This window comes from Gymnoscopelus braueri (assembly GCF_963280865.1).
Source record: "Gymnoscopelus braueri genome assembly, chromosome: 8".
Classification (NCBI taxonomy): domain Eukaryota; kingdom Metazoa; phylum Chordata; class Actinopteri; order Myctophiformes; family Myctophidae; genus Gymnoscopelus; species Gymnoscopelus braueri.
In genome coordinates, this window is record NC_137609.1 from 12,976,881 (window position 1) to 12,997,448 (window position 20,568).

At 44.3% G+C, this 20,568-nt stretch overlaps 1 protein-coding gene across 1 annotated transcript in view; it reads right to left on the reverse strand.

Moving 5' to 3' along the window:
- Positions 1-2,935: 2,935 nt before the first annotated feature.
- cadm2a (cell adhesion molecule 2a) overlaps positions 2,936-20,568 on the reverse strand; it is a 441,503-nt gene continuing 423,870 nt past the window's right edge. The window contains exons 10-11 of the mRNA XM_080436621.1: positions 5,232-5,354; positions 2,936-3,065 (exon numbers count right to left, since the gene is read on the reverse strand). Of these exons, the coding sequence (XP_080292747.1) occupies positions 2,947-3,065; positions 5,232-5,354 (242 nt within the window). The 3' untranslated portion in view covers positions 2,936-2,946. The remainder of the gene's footprint in view (positions 3,066-5,231; positions 5,355-20,568) is intronic.

Genomic DNA, 20,568 nt, shown 5'->3' on the forward strand with positions numbered 1-20,568 from the left:
CCTCACACATTATGTACATGCCTTGTGCTAAAAAACTAAAACAAACAAAAAACGTTTTGTTTTTCTTAAAAAAAAGAAAAAGAAATCCCCACACCCACCACCCCCCAAGTAGATAAAGTGGCTAATATACAAATTTGAACGAATAAGGGAATCCAAAACTTTAACAGCATTTTTCACTATTTACCACATTTTTTTGCAGACACAATATACAGCTGGGAGCTTAGAAGTGTATGAACAACAACAACAGTGACAAAATTAAATACAAATAAAAACCAAGTTGGTCGTATAAAAAGCACATAAAACCTTTCTCTTTTTTGGGACTAAAACAAAGAAACTTTTCATTATCATACATTTTGTTCAGCTGAACTGTTCTAAAAGGCAATGAAGATGTCGTCGGCAAAGGAACGCGGTTTGTGTTACTGTTGTGCTTTTCTTTTTCTGCTTTCACCATTTTAAGCCTGATTCATACATGGGTTACGCACCGGAAATAGCAGATCTACAAGCCCACAACGCATCACAAGGTGACACATTGTGAGCTTGTCGATCTGCTATTTCTTTTGCACAACAGCGGTGCACAACTTAGTGCTAATCAGCCCTTTCTTTCAAGAGGCAGGCCCCTTGCTGAGATGACAAGCGCTCTCACAATCTCTCATTGTTATTCATTATCTAATATATTCATTACTTCCTTACTTATTTTTTTTTTACTTTTTTGCCCAAAGACCTCATGAAATGGTTTGTAATATGGTTTGGCTCAGTTGGACGAAAGAAACGCACCGTAAAATCCTGAGTGGTCATTTAACTCTGAGGATGTAACAATGGACCCTTACAGGTCTCTGTGTACACTCAGAGATAAATGAACACTCAGTACTCGTTAGTGAAAGTGTTCTCAGACAACAGCACTTGTGGAGGCGATAACACAAAACGAATATCGTCGCTGCCGGGCGGAATCCTCGTATCTTCAAAACGGTTACTTTTCAGGAACTGGAAAAAACAACCTGGGTTCCAATGCATCCAATTTACCTTTCATTGATTCAAAATTTATAAAAATCACAGATCTACAAGCTCACAAGGTGTCGCATCGCAACCCATTGTGAGCTTGTAGATAAGCAATTTTTACTACTTTTGCATGGCACTGTACTATGATGAAGTAGGGAATTAATTACCAAAAAAAACACACACAAACAGTTAAAAGATACAAGGTTTCCCCCCGACAATATGCTGTAATGAAACATGACTGCAGTGAAACAGATTTTGTCACCAAGCTTACCGACATCATCTGTGGAATGCATCTTGAAATGTTTTACAATAGCAAATTGTACTCAAATAAAGCTTCACTGCATATTGGAGGAGACGAGGAATACAATTATGGTCTGATTTGTTCTGATTTGTTTCTTTTTCTTTTAGTAGTTTGGAGTATTACAGTGCTGAGATGTGATTTAAAAGATTTCATGGGGTCTTTAAGGCTCATTCAAACATTTTTTTTTTCAATGTCATGGCATCAACTTGAAATTGAAATAAAAAAAAGCTAAAGCTAACTAACCACAATTGGATTTATATAACCCACCAGAGAGACGTGAATGGCCCTGTTTCTAAGAGGTCAAGATGTAGATACCGAACAAAAGTAAGCAGCTAAGTGTGAAGGTGTGGGTCTCAGCCTGAACAGTGCAAGAATATACAGACAAAAAAATACATAGATACAGCAGATTTAGCAAAAAATGTTTTTTTTTTGTTTCTTTTTCATTTTTTTCCTAATATATTCGATTGTGTTTTATTTGATGTTCTTTATCTTGCATGTCATTTTTGGTGTTTTTTTTTACCGCAGCTTCTCTGCTCTAAACAATACGGTACTACCCTTTAACCCCTAGAGACCTATGGTGAGGGAAAAAAATAAAACCATTATACACATATCTGACAATCCTTGCTACAGTGTTACACAAAACCTTCATCTTATCTTACAAGGGTCGACTTCTTCATTTACAATGTCTATTGGGATGATAAGGGTGGGAGGGAGAGGGTGGGGGCGGGTGTTGAATCAGCTAAAAGGACCATATTCAATGTGACAGTAATATATAAGGCGTTAAAAGCACGGATCTTGAGAAAAAGTAAAGTAAAAAATATAATAATTGAAAAATTGTCGGAAAAGATGAAATGCGGAAATCGGATGCTGTGAGACGCAGCGGTTGCATGGCGGTTAAGACAACCATCTACAAAGCATTTACATTGCTACAGACAGACGTTACATGAAGGCATTGACAGAATTTCAATGGGCGTCTGTATATTTAGGCACCGTGTTAATGTTAGAAGATATGTGTTTACAAAAAAGGGAAGGGGGGAGGGGGGGTATTTATGATTGGGTGTGTTGGGGGGGGGCGGGGCTGACAAATGGGGAGAGAACCAATAAGGGGGTCTCTCATATTAAGCAGTTAGGATGCATTTACAGATTTGTCTGGTATTCTCTTCAACTTAAGGTCAACGAACCAAATACCCCCTCCCAGAAAAAAAAACACAGTTGAGAACTCCAGCGGGGCGGCGTTTGGGCCGGTCGCCAAAGAAAATAAAAAAATGAAAAGGAGAAGATGACAAGGTGAAATGAAAGAAAACGCTCTGAACAAAATGGCACAATGCCAGAAAAAAATGAAAGAAAAAAGAAAGAAAGAAAGAAAGGAAAAAGAAAGAAAGTTTCTCTGTCAATAGACCGCCCGGGGTTTCCTCGTTGACAAAGCAAGGGCAGTGCATGGTCGGGTGCAGAGAAAAGAGAGGGGAGGAATGGTCAGAGAGACATAAAGGAGGATATATATATCTATATATACTATATATATATAGAAAGACGAGGGTGTGTGTGTGTATGTGTGTGCATGTGTGTGTATGCGTACGTGTGCGTGTGTGGGGGGGGGGGGGGGGGTTGGGTGGGTGTGGTGGCGGTAGCGTCACGGCTCCCTCTGCAGTCTAAATGAAGTACTCTTTCTTTTCCTCTGCGTGCGCGTGGTTGCCCTCGGCGTTGATGATGGCCGTGTCGGCGTCGGGCGCGTCGTCCGCCCCCTTGGCCTCGTTCGTCAAGTATGTTCCTGTGGAAGCCGAGGAGACATCAGCCACATCAGGGGATGACGGAGAGAGAGAGAGAGAGAGAGAGAGAGACACGGAGACAGAGAGAACAAACATTGAGGCATCCTGTCTCCTGTGCTCGTTGCCCCGTGGTGAGCGGCACAACGCGGAAGAAAACAAAACAAAAGAAAGTGACTGAGGCCTCCTGTGTTAGTGCTGCATCGCTCATGCAGGACTCAAACCTATATGTGCCAAGCCTCATGCGGTGACAACACTGCAATGACTGGACCCAGTGTGCCCCCCTGCTCCATCACCATAGACACGTACTGTATCATCGCTGTCGGGCAGAAACCTCATAACTCCATATCTCAACGTTTTTTGGGAATATAATGCCTTTTGTAAATTCATGCCCTACTTCATCGTACACGAGTGTCGTGCATAACGATGCGAAAATAGCCACGTCGCTTCGCGTTGTGATAAACGCACAAAGTTCAGTTTATGTGTTTATTTTTCATCTATCAAAAAGTTTTTTTGTATTTTTCTGTTAAATGTTCTCAATTAGAAACTTTCATCAACTCAAAGTTTTTCAAATGGAATAGAACATTTTGCATAAATGTTCTAATCCATTTGAAAAACTTTGAATGAAAAATTATCAGTCTCAACGTCAGTAATCGGTGGTCTAGAGACTCTCCAAAAATGGTGATGGACATCGGGCCCAGAGATGTGGCTCTAGTCAGGTCAGGCTCTGGTTTTAATGCATGCCTTCCGAGCAGCCGCTGGTCTGCTGATTAATTCATGAAGCATTTGCCTGGAATATAGAAAATGGTGTATTGCTCCGGGAATGCTCTCACTACTTGATTGAGACATGAGCTTAATTGAAATGCACAGTACACCTGGTAATAGGCTCTATTGGAACGGAATTTGGCCTCTTCCTTGCTTTACCAATTATTAAGTCTTACCAATTATACTAATTAAGGGTTTGTTCCATTTAGTGTGGCAGTGTGGTTCTCAAACTTTCAAGGACACCCATAACTCTCAGAGTTACACACCCGTAAGGGGCCATTTGGAACCCCTCAGGGAACCACGAGGGTACCTGGACCACACTTTAAGACCCACGTGGTGTAGCAGAGTCTTTCCAGGGAGTCAACATGCACAATATCAGCACCCTGACTCTGTGTGACCAGAATGGAACACAACCATAATTAGCATCATTCGTAACGCCTGTGAAGGAAGTAAGGAAGAGGCCCAATTTCTTTCCAATATGGCTGGTAGACCCAGGTCTGGCTGTAACCCTTTCCTCTCTGATGTGCCAGGCCAGGGTATAGGCAACCTGCTGCTCTAGAGCTGTGGTTTTCAAAGTGGGGTCTAGGCTAGGGACCCTTAGGGGTCCTTGAAGGGGTTCCAGGGGGGGGGGCATCAAAATGAGTTAAAGCCACCCTCTGTAACTTTCCTGTTCTACCCAGGAGTTGAGCCTGGGTCTCCTCTCCTGCGCAAGTGCTGACATTTTTTTTACCACTGAGCTAATAGAGCCTGCCTGCTTCTTCAGGGGAGAAGCAGTTTAATGACTTTAATCCCATTTCATACTTTTGTCTATAAAAAAAAATACGAATTGCGACACATTGTGAGCTAGTGTAGACCTGAAGCCGATTCTACTAAATGTCTTCTAAATCCCAACAGTATTCTGGAAAAAAAACGTATGTTTCTATATCAGTGGTTCTCAAACTTTTTCATGTCAAGGACCCCCAAAAGTATTTGGCCGCCGACCCCCATCTCAAAATATTTTGTTCCAGGGACCCCCCAGAAGCAAAGATTTGAGTTAAAAATGTTCGCTTTAAACAATATATATTCAAAGATTTGCACACATTTTCAAGATTAAAAAAAAATAGCAGATCTACAAGCTCATAGCGCGGCACCATGAGCTTGTATATCTGCTATTTTTGAATAGCCAAAAGTGTAAAATAATGCTTTTTAAATCTAAAATGACACAGATGCGTTCCAGGTGTTAATGGGTTAAAAAATCTGGAAAATGTGGAATCATTTCTCTTATGGGGGTCCCTGGTGCAAAATCACAAAATCTGGTCCACGGCCAAATACACAATCAATGTGGGGGTCCTTGACATGAAGATGTGCAGCACGCCTCAGAGGGCTCAGTCAGTGGTCAGTGTGGAGGTGCTGAAGGTTTGCAGTACCTTTATGCCGGGCCAGGTATCTCCCAAAGACTATGACTAAACACAAGGTGACGAAGACCACCACGGCCACCACTCCTCCGATCAGGGCATGGTCCGTACCGTGCTGCCCCAGGGCATTGGGATCTGGAGGGGAGGAGGAGGGGGAGGGGGAGGTAGGGGGGGGGGAGAGGGAGAGGGGGGGCGAGTCAGAGGGAGGGGGAGAGAGAAATGTGTGGAGAAAGAGAGGGTGGCAGATAGAGGGGGAGGGGGGAGAGAGAGAAACAGAGAGGAGAGAGGGAGAGGGGGGGGCAGAGAGAGAGAGAGGAAGACAGAGAGACATTAGAATAAAATGAACAAGTAGAAATAGATTATTTCCTGCTCTAATAATCATTGTGAGCTGCTGTCATTCCTGCCTCTCTCTCTTTCTCTCTCTCTCTCTCTCTCTCTCCACATCATGCAGTCTGCTCACACAGAATAATGAAATGGAAAAGAGAGAGAGAGAGAGGGAGAGCGAGGGAGGCTGACACACACACACACACACACACACACACACACACACACACACACACACACACACACACACACACACACACACACACACACACACACACACACACACACACACACACACACACACACACACACACACACACACACACACACAGTCCTACACAGTCCCACTCACACACGCTTCAAAATGAAGGCGAAGGAGAATGAAAGCAGCACCCCGAAAAGAGGATATGAATAATTCAGGACCACCCCATGCATTGACGGGGGTTGGGGGGTGGGGTGGGGTGGGGGGTTGGGGGGTGGGGTGGGGGGGCGCAACATGCAAACCAGGGCAATAGCAGAAGAGAAGTAAATAAATCATCACATGGAAAAATAAAAAGGGGAGAGATCAATCTTTTCCCATTTCTCATGGCGCGGGATGGGAGTTGCTGTTGAAAAGGTGAACCGGGTGTTGTGGAGTCCCCGGCGGACGGCGCACCGCCACGAGCGGGGGGCCGAGCGGAGCGCGGTGTGGAAAACAACATCAGGGCCGGCCGCCCAGGGACGCCGGAGCAGCGTGTAAGAGAGCTGCCGGTTCACACCTCATCCCAAACCCCCATCAAAGATTTAATTTCCAGTCAAACACACTGAATAAAAAATAACACACACAAGGTTACGGTTCCTTTTTCTGGAGGAGAGAATATCTCAGGCTTTATGACAGAGGTCACCTGGTAAATGGACTGACCGCTTGGATAAGACAGTATAGGTCTGTTATACAACGGGGCATTGGCGGGTGGGTGGAGAGTGCGGGGGGGGGGGGGGGGCTAATGGGATATTATTATTGCAATGTTGCATTAATTGTGTTATTATTTATAACAGTTCATGGCACCTCATCACATTACACTTCACCAGACGGTGTCAGTGCCCCGCCATATTCACGTTCAATACCCTTCACCAGGGCTCTGACATATAGCTGTGTGTGTGTGTGTGTGTGTGTGTGTGTGTGTGTGTGTGTGTGTGTGTGTGTGAGAGAGAGAGAGAGAGAGTGAGCATCGATGAGTAACGTGTGTTGTACTGTATGTTTACGTACTGTAGATATGCAAATGTGTGTGTATGTGTGTACATATAAATATTAATGTGTAAATATCTAAATATGAGTTGAATGTGTGTTCATGCGGTGCACTCTGTACTCCATCTGCACGTCTATATATATGATAGCTAACAGGCACACGGGCCGCTGACACCATAAACAACCTGCAACACAGTATGGTGTTGTATCTCCCGTCCCATCATGTGACTGGCATGAACAGCTGGCTCTCTGTCGCTCTGGAGACGCTACGAGTCACCGGGATATGTCACCCTTCACTTTATGCCATGGAGATGCACTCATGCGTGCGTGCGTGTGCGGGCGCGCACACACACACACACACACACACACACACACACACACACACACACACACACACACACACACACACACACACACACACACACACACAGAGCCAGGTCTGGTTGTGCAGTGGTCACGGTTGATCGGTAGTGTGAAGAGAACAGGAATGTCGCTCTGCCTTCAGCCAGCAGGGTGACGACTATTTAAGCCCCCCCCCTCTACACACACACACACACACACACGTCTGTGTCTTCACCTCTACTGTATGTGTTGGCCTTGGAGTGTGTGTGTATGTTAGTAAGATACATGCAGTCTGAGGGACTGCTGCGTTCGAGCTGTGTGCTGCAGACGGTAGACACGCGTGCACGCACGCACGCACGCGCACACCCACCCACAAACCCACACACACACACACACACACACACACACACACACACACACACACACACACACACACACACACACACACACACACACACACACACACACACACACACACACACACACACACACACACACACTCTTGCTGGATGTCCATCGTATGTTATGATGACCATCTTCTCCTATTTATGAGCCCTTTGGTGGCTAGATGGTCCCATCCTTGATCCAAGAAGACCAAGCTTGTAATAGCAGTGTTTTGTGGACAGGGATAGTTTTGCGAGCATGCTTCTACACAGTATTGTGCCCGCTACTCCTTGTGAGGAGTGCCAGTGCCAGAGGGTCCTCCAATGAAGAGGGCTTGATCTGGCATCTCTTCAGTGTTATCTTCATTTGGTCTTTGAACCACTTCTTCAGCAGTGCATTGGCCAATTGTATAGCTGGCCGTAGAGGACTTTACATGGGAGTCTGTGGCTGCTGATGGTGGTTCAGGGCTGTCTCCACGCTGCAACATTTCTGCCCATTCCGGCACTACAGATGGCCTATGCCTCACAAACATACATATTTGGATGTGACACACAAGCACTCGCACACACACACACACACACACACACACACACACACACACACACACACACACACACACACACACACACACACACACACACACACACACACACACACACACACACACACACACACTGAATCTCTAACGAGCTCAGGGCCATGCACTCCATGTGGTGGGTACCAGCCAGTAATCAGACAAATGTCCCGGACAGTATCATAAAACAACCAGTTGAGTCAAGGCTACATGCAGAACACACCATGTTTCTGCAACAAACAGAAGAAATACTTTGAGCTACTGACTTGGAATGTTAACTATCTGTGAACAGATTCAGCAAAGAACATAAGAAACACATGTAATGGCAACCACGCTAATTAATGCATAAAATCAAGTATACAAACAGCGTGACAGAGGGCTTAACAGCTAGGAGAGGAAACAAGGAGAGAACAGAGGAGAGGGGAGGGGAAGGGGACGAGACGAGGTGAGATGCGCCACGTTGCCGCGCGAAGAGACGAGTGGTACAGGAGAAGAGGAGGAGAGGGACGCAGAGGAGAAGAGGGGGTTAGACTTTTTTTTTTATGGCTGGAGAACACATTATCTTTTAATAAGGGCACAGCCATTCCTCTCCCTGTGATTTAATATTAGAGCGTGGCAGAGCAAACTCCTCGTTCAATATTTATAATAGTCTCCTTGTCGCCCGGGCCCTTTAATAAATAAAAGGAGTCCAGTGCTTCCGTCAGCCACTGCTTTGGCCCCAGCCCGAAACCAAAACGTGCTATTCCCAAACCAACCCCAGTAAGTCCTCATCTGATTCGTTTCACTTACTCTGGCACAGTCGGTGCATTCAGGGTCACCAGGAAACATGGGGAAGTAATACCAGCTGTGAATTCAACTGTTCAGCTGTGCTGGGCTCACAAGGGGACGCACCGTTAGCGCTTATTGTTTCCGTGAATGTGTTTGTTGTGCGTTCGTGTGTGTGTGTGTGTGTGTGTGTGTGTGTGTGTGTGTGTGTGTGTGTAATAGAGTGAATTTGATTGAATATATAATTGCATCATATTTCTAAAGTGATAATCGGCTAGTATTGTCTGTTGATGACCTGCTCTGCTCTGAGATCGATTGCTCATGCCTGAGTAGGCCTGTAGGGGGAGCCACAGCCCACGTCCTCCATTCAATATACAACCGTTGAATGAGAGAAGACGTCTGTGTATTCTTTCACATATATATATATATATATACTCCCCTGTTTCAGGTAATTATATGAGGAAAATGGTATCCGATGGATACAGATTGTGTCACGCAAGACCTGCACTTTGTGCTGTATGTGTTGTGAGGAATGAACAACGTTCTTAGTGTTTGTAGGGGTTTCACTGAGCTAAGCTAAGCTAACGTAGCACAAGCTGCGTCTGCATGTTGTTGTCTGCATTTGTGTTGTTTCAAACCACTCGTTTATTGGTGGGATATGCTAATGTATGAAAGTAAGGATAAGAAATGGGAAACATTGCATTGAGTTAAAAGTGTTGATTAAAATGCATTGAATGAAAGCAGTTAAAAATGGTTAATATAAATATTACTTTACAGCCAACATGCTTGTTTTTGGGCGCCATATCTGTGATAAAACAGTGCAGACAGTACCTCAATAGCATAACTGTTTATCCATAACATAACTCAAGAGCTGCTCATGGTGCAGTTTTGTTTGTTCAATTAACATTTGACTTGAGATATTGAAAAGTTAACTATGCTGAATAATGTTAATGATTGCCTTACACATGCCTGGTTCTATGATGCTGAAGATGTATCTGTTTTGTGATAATTGATTCAATATACAACCGTTGAATGAGAGAAGACGTCTGTGTATTCTTTCACATATATATATATATATATACTCCCCTGTTTCAGGGGTTCAACATGTGTGTGTGTGTGTGTGTGTGTGTGTGTGTGTGTGTGTGTGTGTGTGTGTGTGTGTGTGTGTGCAAGAGAGAGAGAGAGAGAGAGAGAGAGAGAAAGAGAGTTCCTGCCAGACGTATTGTTTAACACAGTCAAATTCGATTATGTGCAATGAAGGTGTATTCCGGTTTTCATTCTTTTTTTTTTACTTTACATTTTTATCCCGCGATTTTTGTAACCCTTTTTTTTCACCCGTGCCAATTTCCTAAGTGATCCTGGGCGCTATACCAGCCCTATACCAGTATTACACCAGTCACCCCACAGTAGGAAGGCCAGGGCCGAGCTCATGCTTCCTTCAGGCATGAGAGCCAACTGACCTTCTTGTCACCTGACAGGGGGGAGTTTCCCTGGTTGGACGTAGCGCGTGGAAGGAACACGTTATTCCAACCAGTTCCCTTACCCTCCATCAGGCGCCCCGGCTGTCATGGGGGAGGCGGTATAGTGACCAGGATTATTACAAGTTTTTGTGAGGGTATTAACTACCCTAGGAGACACGGGGAGAACATGCAAACTCCACACAGAGTAGGCCCTTTCGCCAACCCCACCTAGGGTATGGGCACTGATGACGCGGAGGAGAAGACACGCCCCCAGCGCCCACAGCGTCCCCGGCGGGAATCGAACCCAGTTTTCATTCTAACCCAACTTCGCACCAGTTGATTTCACTGGGAAGGTACAAGTACCCCTTGACTGGCATGTGAGTTAACGTCAATACTCTCAGACATCCTCAATTATCTGAATCTAAAGGAATTGGTCAACACAGACAATATTATCATAGATGACATAATGACATCATTCATTCTTACCATTAGTAAATGAAGCTATTCTCAGGCTTGGTGTGCTGCAAGATCAGGCTATCACCAAAGAAATCCCACCGCACGAGACACAGGGAAACCCCCCTATTAACACCAGCAAGTCCTGCTGTGTGGCAGGCCTGGCAGAGCAGTTTTCAGAGTCCTGTGAGAGAGAACTCGGCACCTCACCAGTCACCCCTTGGAGAGACTGCCACTGTGAAATGTGAAAGTCTGCCGGACATCGTGTACCTTGGATACCTTTGGGAAGATGACCTCACAGACCATCGACTGGTTTGAGTCCAAGTCGTCTGAGATTACTCCAGTCATTGTAGACAGGCACAGCAGACAAGCTTGAGGCGAAATGTTCATTCTCCCTTCGCCAACTTTAGGAAAAGTACAGAGAACAGCAGATACCCCTATCTATCGCTTTCACTGACCTAATTTTAGCTAAGGCTTTTGATCTGGTCAACAGGGAAGGACTTTTACAGATTCTCCCAAAGATTTCCATCAAAAAATAACGCTATCGTGGCCTTATTATTGTATTGTGAGTTTTTGGTATCTGTTAGCTGGAGGAAATTCATGAATTACCTATGCTCCCAAAGAGCAAAAGGGTTTAAGTCAAGTTTTTGGCAGTTTTTTGCCTCTCTAGGTACCCTCACAAAAAACATGCAGTAATCCTGGTCTCTATACTGCCTCCCCCTGGTCAGCCGGGGCGCCTGATGGAGAAGAAAGGAACTGGTTGGAATAACGTGTTCCTTCCACACGCTACGTCCTAGCGGGGAACCTCCCCCCTGTCAGGTGATAAGAAGCGGCCTGCTCAGTTCGGGGCTCTCCCCAGGCCGGCAGAGGGAGAGTAGCGCCCAGGATTACAGCTTAGGCAATCGGCACTGGGTGAAAAAATGGGTTACAAAATCGTGGGATAAAAATGATAAGAAACAAAAAAAGTAAGTCAAGTTTTTGGTATCGTTACAGAGAAGACTAAACTCCTTCCATCTGAGAAGCCTCCGCTGCAGCCTGGGCATATCCTTGCAAGACAAAGTGTGCAACAATGATGTTTTCACACACTCTGGCCTTCCCATTATATAAGCCTATACACAACTCAGACTGCAGGCTGTACTGGCTGGGCCATGTCTGTTGTATGGAGGATGGTCGCATCTCCAAAGACCTTCTCTACGGAGAACTGGTAAGTGTGAGAGTGTGAGAACAGTGCAACAAAGAAGTCTGTAAGAGAGACAAGAAGGCCCTTGACATCAATATCAAGTCCTGGGAGACTCTTGCATCTGACGGTGTGAGCTGGAAAAGCACCTTAAACCAACACCTCAGGGACAAAAAGACACTGCAGCAGACAAGAGGGCTTGCAGAAAAAAAGCACAACAATGCAGACAGACCAACAACCACACACACATACTGGACGTGACCTCTAGCAGGGCTTTTTGGTTATAAGAGACGCTGCTCCAGACCTGTAGGACTAACCCTAATCCTAACGCTGACCAACCGGAGGCCCAAATCATTAAAGTACAAGCAATAACGACCCATAGTACTGAGACAATTGTTCCAGAGATCATTTGAAAATCTGATAAAAGGGGAAACAAACTGAAAGAGCAGACTGAAAGAGGTGTTCTCTAATTTCTTGACTGAAACAAGGCCAGATTATTGTTTGTATCAGGTAACGTACCCTATGATAAAACAACTAACACAACTCATATTAACTCATTCACTGCCACAGACGTAAAAAACATATTTTTTTCCAATTACCAAATCTGCCACTGACGTAAAAAAACGTAATTTTGAAAAACGTTGATTTTATAAAGATCTCACTGTTCTTCATCTCTCGTAGTGATACATTTCATTGTAACACACCCGGAAATGACGCCAATCGAAAATTTCCGTTTCCGTCTGCTCCCTGTTTAACTGTCCCTCTGAAACGCCATTTTCTCGGCTTTGTTTTTCTCCGACGTTTCCGTCAGACGTGCTGTTTAAAAACTTCTACTACTGGAGAATGGAATGTCGCGGATTGAAAATGTGTTCTCTGGGCCACTCACACACCTGTGTGTCTACAAACAGTTGGACACGCGATCATAAGGGATGCACATTTTCTGTGCGAGCTGAAAAAGTGAGTGAACCGTGCCGAGACGTGACGATAAATGGTGTGTTTACACAGGGCTGCATGCATGAGAAGGACTCCGAGCCGATCAGAATGTTTGTTGTCGGGGCGACGTGCACGTATAGCCTGTGTGTTTACAAACGATTGGACTTGCGATCATAATTAATATATTTTTTTGTTGTGACCTGTTGAAAGTTTAAAAAAAAAACGAAATTGCTGGCAGTGGGCAAACACAGCCAGAAATAAATCTGGCAGTGAATGAGTTAAATACTATAATTAACCATAACGGTACACATCTAGAGGTGGTGGGGGGGGGGGGGGGGGGACTGCAAGAGAAAACTAAAATGGCCGACATGGTGGTTCAGACTAGTTTATAGAACTGTGAAACCTTAATGATGGAAAACTAAACAATCGTTAGCCACTGGCTGATTCGGAAGATGTAGCATTGAAGGTGCAATGAGGCGGATAAATTACATTATTAGCAGCATTATCAGCTGAAGTAAAAAAGCTCAATTAGCCCATCGTCAGGATCTCAGCCGGGAGGGGGCGGGGGATTGGATGACACCACGGGAGACCATGGTGAGAAACCATGAAGGCCCAAATCCCTGCTGGCATCGAGTCAATAAACCCTTTTCAAATGCATGCATAACACACATACGGCTACAGATCCCATCGACTGTCTAGACTGTCACGTTGTTTGTAGTAAACAGGAAGCACTGTGTGGTTTGCAAATGCTTCTGGAAAAGCCTCAACATGGTTGTGTGATGTATTGTATGCCTGAGAAATGTCTGTTATCCATTAACTGCTGGTCTCAGAGCTTTCCCATGTACAATGTTGTCACAACGTTGTTGTTTGTGTTTGTGTTAGTGTGTGTTAGTGTGTGTGTGTGTGTGTGTGTGTGTGTGTGTGTGTGTGTGTGTGTGTGTGTGTGTGTGTGTGTGTGTGTGTGTGTGTGTGTGTGTGTGCGCACACATGTGTGTAAAGTGTGCAGTGTGCTGTGCATGTGTATGTGGGTCATGATTTCCAAAATGTGGGAAAGTAAAAGTGTTATCTCCAACACGCTGACCACAGGGATGTCACCTGTAAGCCTCTTGCAGCTCAGCTAACTAACCAGAGGTCAGTCAATTCGTCTGAGAAAGCCCGTTCCGTTGGAAAGGTCAAATGGTCAAACCCTTGGGGACGCAATAATGTCATCCTTCAAACACAATGGCCTGCTCCTCTTCAATATCGGATGTTTGTCACAGGAAGATTTTTCCATATTGAAAATGGGACATGTAGCTGCTCTTTGATCTCACAATAATATCTCTTTGTACAGGGCGGGATTAAGACTTAGTAGGGGCAACGACCAGGCTTAGGCTTGGGACCTATTTTCCAATCAAATACAATTATTTATCGGCATTAATTGTCACCAGTACAAGTTATAATAAAATAAAATATTAATATAATAACATATAGTAGCCTACACTACAGCAAAGGAAAGCATAGGCAGTGCAGACATTTCCAACAGCCCTTATTACATCACACACACACATGTTCAACAATAGTACTTAAATCTATTCATTTTGTTGATCAGAAGGTCTTCTTTCTAGCTTTTTGGAGCTGAGAATTCGGCCAAAAACACTTTCTGCAATGTCAAGAGCAACTTCTTGTAGATGTGCACTTACACTTACTGTACATTTTGTAAAAAAAAAGAAAGAAAGAAAAAGAAAAAGAAAAAGAAAAAGAAAAAGAAAAAGAAAAAGAGTGATTGGTGCTAGCGGGCCGCTGGGCCTCTGGGTCCCCTCAAGCCTTGGGCCCCTGGGCTATGGCCTCGTGAGCCCATACGTTAATCAGGGCCTGTCTTTGTAATTTTCCTCTCTGTAAAAGCCACCTTTTTAAAGGAACGGAACCAGTGTCCTCAAATCCACCATATCAGCATACTCTTCAAACGCTCTTTGACGTGCGGACTCCTTCTCCCAGGCCCACTCTGCTAAATCAGTAAACAGTGAAACTCTGCCCTTGAAGTATCCTTTTTTTTTTTTCCATTGGAAGAGTTTTTTTTTTATCCTTCTTTCACCATCTCAGATAGGGCCCTGTGAATCACCCTTCAGCTGCTCAGATCAATAAATCCTCCGCTGGGCTTAAGCATGGGCTTTTAGAGCAGAATTGTGTGTGTGTGTGTGTGTGTGTGTGTGTGTGTGTGTGTGTGTGTGTGTGCATGTGTGTGTGAGAATTAGAGTTTATGCGAATAGAACAGAAAACAGGAGCTTGGGGTGTCTTCTCACTGGGTGGATTTTGAAATCAAATCGGGCAATTATTATGTACATCTATGTAGATGAGAATTATGCCACATGATTACACTGGGGAATTAATATGTGGAACCTGTACAACACTTCACTGGACAAGCATGAATGTATCTTTCTTCAATGGATCGTTTCAGTGAGAGAGAGAGAGAGAGAGAGAGAGAGAGAGAGAGAGGGGGAGAGGGAGAGAGAGAGAGAGAGAGAGAGAGAGAGAGAGAGAGAGAGAGAGGAGAGAGAGAGAGAGAGAGAGAGAGAGAGAGAGAGGGAGAGGGAGGGAGGGGGATGGCAGAGGCGGCTGTGAGGCTGGGGGCAGCGATGAGCCCCCAGAGAGTGAAAAGGAAAGAAATGAAACAGTGCCTACAGACTTCCACTTGTTCAACGAGTCAATTAAGCGAAACTTTTTAGCTGAGACTGGAAATTTAGCAATTTGCATCTAATGCCTGCACTTGTAAGCAGGATGGAGCATTCCCCCGAGATGGCAGCTCAGTAATACAAGTAACACATGGGTGCACATCGGAACACACTGACACAAGAGCACATGCACACCGTGCAGCAGTGGCTCTCACAGCGGGTTTCCGGGGAGCCCCGGGGGTCCTTGAGGGGGTTCCAGGAGGACCCCAGCAAAATGGGGAACAGTTTAAACACTTAAGCCCTAGTTGATTTGTTGGGCTATTCGGAAAAAGCAATGTACACGCTCATAATGCGACACGTTGTGGGCTTATAATTTATTTTTAATTCAAATGTTGATAAATATTTATAAATGTTGATAAATGTTGATAAATGTTGAGAAATCTTCTCTTAAGGGGTCCCTGGCACAACATCTTTTCAAATAAGGGTCCGTGGCCTAACACGTAACAGTTTGAAATGTGTTTGTGTGTATATCTATGGGCATGCCATTAGCACAAGTTTATAAAAAACGGCCTTGTACATTGTGTGTCTGCGTGTCTACAGTGTGTCTGCGTGTCTACAGTGTGTGTGTGTGTGTGTGTGTGTGTGTGTGTGCGCGTGCGTGCGAGCCATTCCACTATGGGTCAGGGTGGATTAATTTGAATTTGAAAACAAATTACTTCTGCTAATCTTTCAATAAACCCAAATTGTGCATTGGGGGAAACACTATCTTGAATATTTAAATACCCCCCCTCCTCAGAGAGAGAGGAGATTGTGGTCAGCAGTGTAAAAAACATGAGGTTATAAGCAATGAGGAATAATTAATCATGTGAATTCATTAAGTCGCATGCAAGTTCCAGCAATACGTTCAGTTTCCCTGCAGATCTGCAACCTTTGGACATGGTGCTAAAACTGTCCTCAGCACAGTGGTGGAAGAAGTACACAGATGTTTTACGTAAAAGTAGAAATACCACAATGTAAAAAATACTCTGTTACAAGGAAAACTAATTATAATGCGTACAAATTTGTAACAAATTCGTACAAACGGAAGTATCTGCAAACGGAAGAATCTGCATGGGGCGCCCGCTGGCCTATAGCGGTCCAGGGGCATACCACAAAAAGGCTCTAACGCAGCCTCACAGCGTCAGTTGTTTCCTTTCTACCTCCTGTATTATCAATAACGGCAAGAAAAGCCCCAAAAATATCTAATAAAAAAAGTATCAGCATCAAAATACTTTACCCACACACTATATCTTGCACGGTGATTAAGTTTAAAATTTGCTTGTAATTTGTTTGTAAGTGCTAACTTAATCCTGGTCGCTATACCGCCTCCCCCTTGATAGCCAGGGCGCCTATGGAGGGGAAAGGAACTGGTTGGAATAACGTGTTCCTTCCACGCGCTAGGTCCTACCGGGGAAACTCCCCCCTGTTGGGTGATAAGAAGGCTAGTTGACCCTCATGCATTGAAGGAGGCATGAGCTCGGCTCTGGGCTCCCTAGGCTGGCAGGGGGAGTGTAGCGCCCCCGGATTACTTAGACAATTGGCACTGGGTGAAAAAGAGCTGCAAAATCGTGGGATCAAAAAAATGTATAGAAAATGCCAACTTAAAGCTTGAGGTTTGGAATGTTTTTTTCTTTCCCTTCACATTATTCATTTTAGATTTTCGACCATAACATTTGTACGCGTTAATGTTGACCCGTACTTCAGTTATCTTCTCTTGCCCTTGGTGAGCTGAGTGATAACCCCACAGCTTGAGCTAAAAGGGAGCTAATCAGTCAGTACAAGCTAAAGTGCCGCGTCAGTGAGAGACCTTGTACTGAAAAGACCTCAACGATGCCTGGGTGGGACGTCGCTGGCCTAGCAGTTAAGGCGCATACCATATATAGGCTCCAATTCAGCCTGACGGTGTGTCGTGGGTTCGATTCCTGAGCCTGGTGACCTTCTTCTCTGGAGAGAGAGACCGTCCTGTCTCTCTCTCCACTGTGTACTATCAATAAAGGCAGAAAAGCCCAAAGAATATCCTGTCAGGGTGCTAATCTATATTTGTCTTTCTTCTTATTTCTTACACAGCTGCCTATTTCATAATTCCTGTGATTAACTGCGGTACATTTCTCCCAACCAGGGAAACGCCTGAGTTAACGGAGGATGGAAGCCAGCAAGTAGCTATATTCTACACAGAGATAAGTGCTCTTGGATGAAACAAGATGGCGTCATCACCCCCAATAAATATCATTCCCCTGAGGGAACAAGAAAGGGAATGAATAAAAATCAAATAAAAGCTCATTTCAGCAAATTAAGACCTCCTGTGCCGTGTGTGTATGCGTGTGCGTGTGGCGAGTGCACTTCAGGGTTACTCAAAGTGTCCTCTGCCATTGAGGTGTAATGAATAGAGGGGCTATTACATGTAATTCATAACACCGGCCCCTGAGATCTAATGATTTCTCCCTTTTTTTTCTGTTCCACGCTTTACTCCAAATTGTTGCTATAATTCTTCCCCGAAGCGACTTAATGTGGCAGGTCATCAATAAGCTCGCCCGGCGTAAAGTGGAAGGACCTTTGCATTATGTTTTAATTCCTTGTGCGCTCCTTAGAGTTTTGCTATTAACCCATTAAGACCGGGAAAGCATCATTTGTGTCACTTTACGATTTCTTTGGCTATTTTTGAAAAATCGTGAACATTTTTGCAAATATTGGAATATGTATTTTTTAAACAAACATTTGTATAATATTTAGTTCCAGGGAACCCCAGAAGTAAAGATTTGAGTTACAAATGTCCGCTTAAAAAAACAAATATTTGCACAAATTTTCGTAATTTTTCAAAAAAAGCAGATCTACAAGCTCAGTGCCGTGCTATGAGCTTGTATATCTGCTATTTTTGAATAGCCAAATAAATCTTAAAATGACACCACAGATGCGTTCCCGGGCTTAAAGGGTTAAGAGCGGAGAGCAGAAAGGGAGAGAGAAAAAAAAAAAACTAGGCAGAGAAAGCCATGGCACTCAGATGGTGTTCAATATTTAACCATCCTCGCCCTCCTGGGAAGGCTGAGACCGGAACTTAGCCTTTACGGTTTAAACACATCAGCCGAGCGGATTCCCTGGATGCCGGCCCCGAGAGAGAGAGAGGAGGTCCCTGACTCATCTCACGGCCTGCTGGCATGCCGCCTCCATTTATATCCGGATCGATAGCATAATGGGACCAAGCCGTTAAGAATCCCCTCCCAGGAATTAAAGTTGTTCCCTCCGTCTATTTAGCCTTTAACCCACTCAATCCGGGAACGCGTCTCTGTCATTTAAGATTTATTTGGCTGTTAAAAAAAATATATATATACTTGTACATAATTTTTTTGGAATATTTCATTCATTTCATGAATATTTTTGCATTTTATAAAAAAAAAATCGTGAAAATTTGTGTAAATCTTTAAATTTATATTTTCAAAGCAAACATTTATAAATAATTGTGTTCCAGGGACCCCCAGAAGCTAAGATTTGAGTTAAAAAAAAGAAAAAAGTTTTGCACACATTTTCACGATTTCTCAAAAAATAGCAGATCTACAAGCTCATAGCGCGGCACTCGGTGCCGCGCTATGAGCTTGTAGATCTGCTATTTTTGAATAGCAGATATACCGTATAGTCCCCGGATTGAATGAGTTAACAAAGGCTTTACCCTCTCGGTCTCCTGCAGCTCTGAAGAGTGAACATGGGGTTAAATTCATAAAGAAGCATTGCTTGGTGGAGAGATGTGTGCCTTTTCAATTTGTTGCCGATTCCTATAAAAGCCAACGGCACCGACTTGTAAATGAAGTAAAAGACAGCAAATCGATACTCAATCAAAATCTGCGTTGACCTTTTTCACCTGGTGAGCTATTTGCTAATTAATGGCAGCAATCAGCTGTATTATATTCCATACTATATATAGGGTCTATATGGAGGAAATATTATTTCCTCATTTATTTCATTTCCTCTGCTCAGTGAGGGTATCACTTAAGGATAAAATAATGTGGCTGGTTTATGGCTTGGCTTCTGACCTTGTTACCATAGTGACTGAACGTGGGGACGTATCGTTTGGTTTGGGTGCATGGGGCTATTGTCTTCGTAGTTTTCTTCATCTAAGATTAGATTGGTACAGTATGTTAAAACTACTACTGTATGTTAAAATAATTTGAAGTCTACCTCCAGATGAATGGGTGGGTGGCTGTGCTTGTATTTTGCCATTATAGAATGGGAAGATCTTACAGAATGCAAGGGCTATTAGTTAAAAGGGAGAGGATGTAATATTCTGTAGGTTCTACATATCCTGAATTCAATCTGCATTCAATTTATCCTTGCTGGAATCTAATACACCTGTTGTATCTGTAGATTTTGAACCATGCACCTTTCATTCATCCCTGACTATCCTTCTACAATTCACCTCGGCTGCCCCGATCCCTCACGTCTCCGGACCCCAAGTGCATCAAATCTATCTTCTATTCACGGGGAAGAGACCAGACCAAAGGTTCTCTCCACCTCTGTCTGCGTTTACTGCCGAGAACACAGCCAACTGTAAAGCACTGACTGAGCTGCACTGGTTCACGGATCTACCGCGGGTAACCTCCAGTCAGATTGACAGCTAAAACAAAAACAGTCCAGGTGGCCGTCGGGCCTCTCCGGTATGACATTGGGACAATTCGTTGACATTCTCTGTGTTCCACGGTGTACCGAGTCTCAAGGTTGTCATTGCGTTTGTTTAGTTCTTACTCGTCTCTTTGTCGTTTCCCTTGCTCACCAGGAACGAGCCAAATGGACCCTGGGGAAAAAGTACTTTGTTTCTCTCCCTCCCTCCCTCTCCCCCCCCTCTCTCTCTCTCTCTCCCCCCCCCCTCTCTCTCTCTATTGAAGGCTGTAGAGAGTTTTATTTTTTCTGCCGTCTTTACGGCAGGCAGAGACACTAGGCGTGACTAATCGCCGTCTCCACATTGGCGGCCAGGTTTTCTCTCTCTCTCTCTCTCTCTCTCTCTCTCTCTCTCTCTCTCTCTCTCTCTCTCTCTCTCTC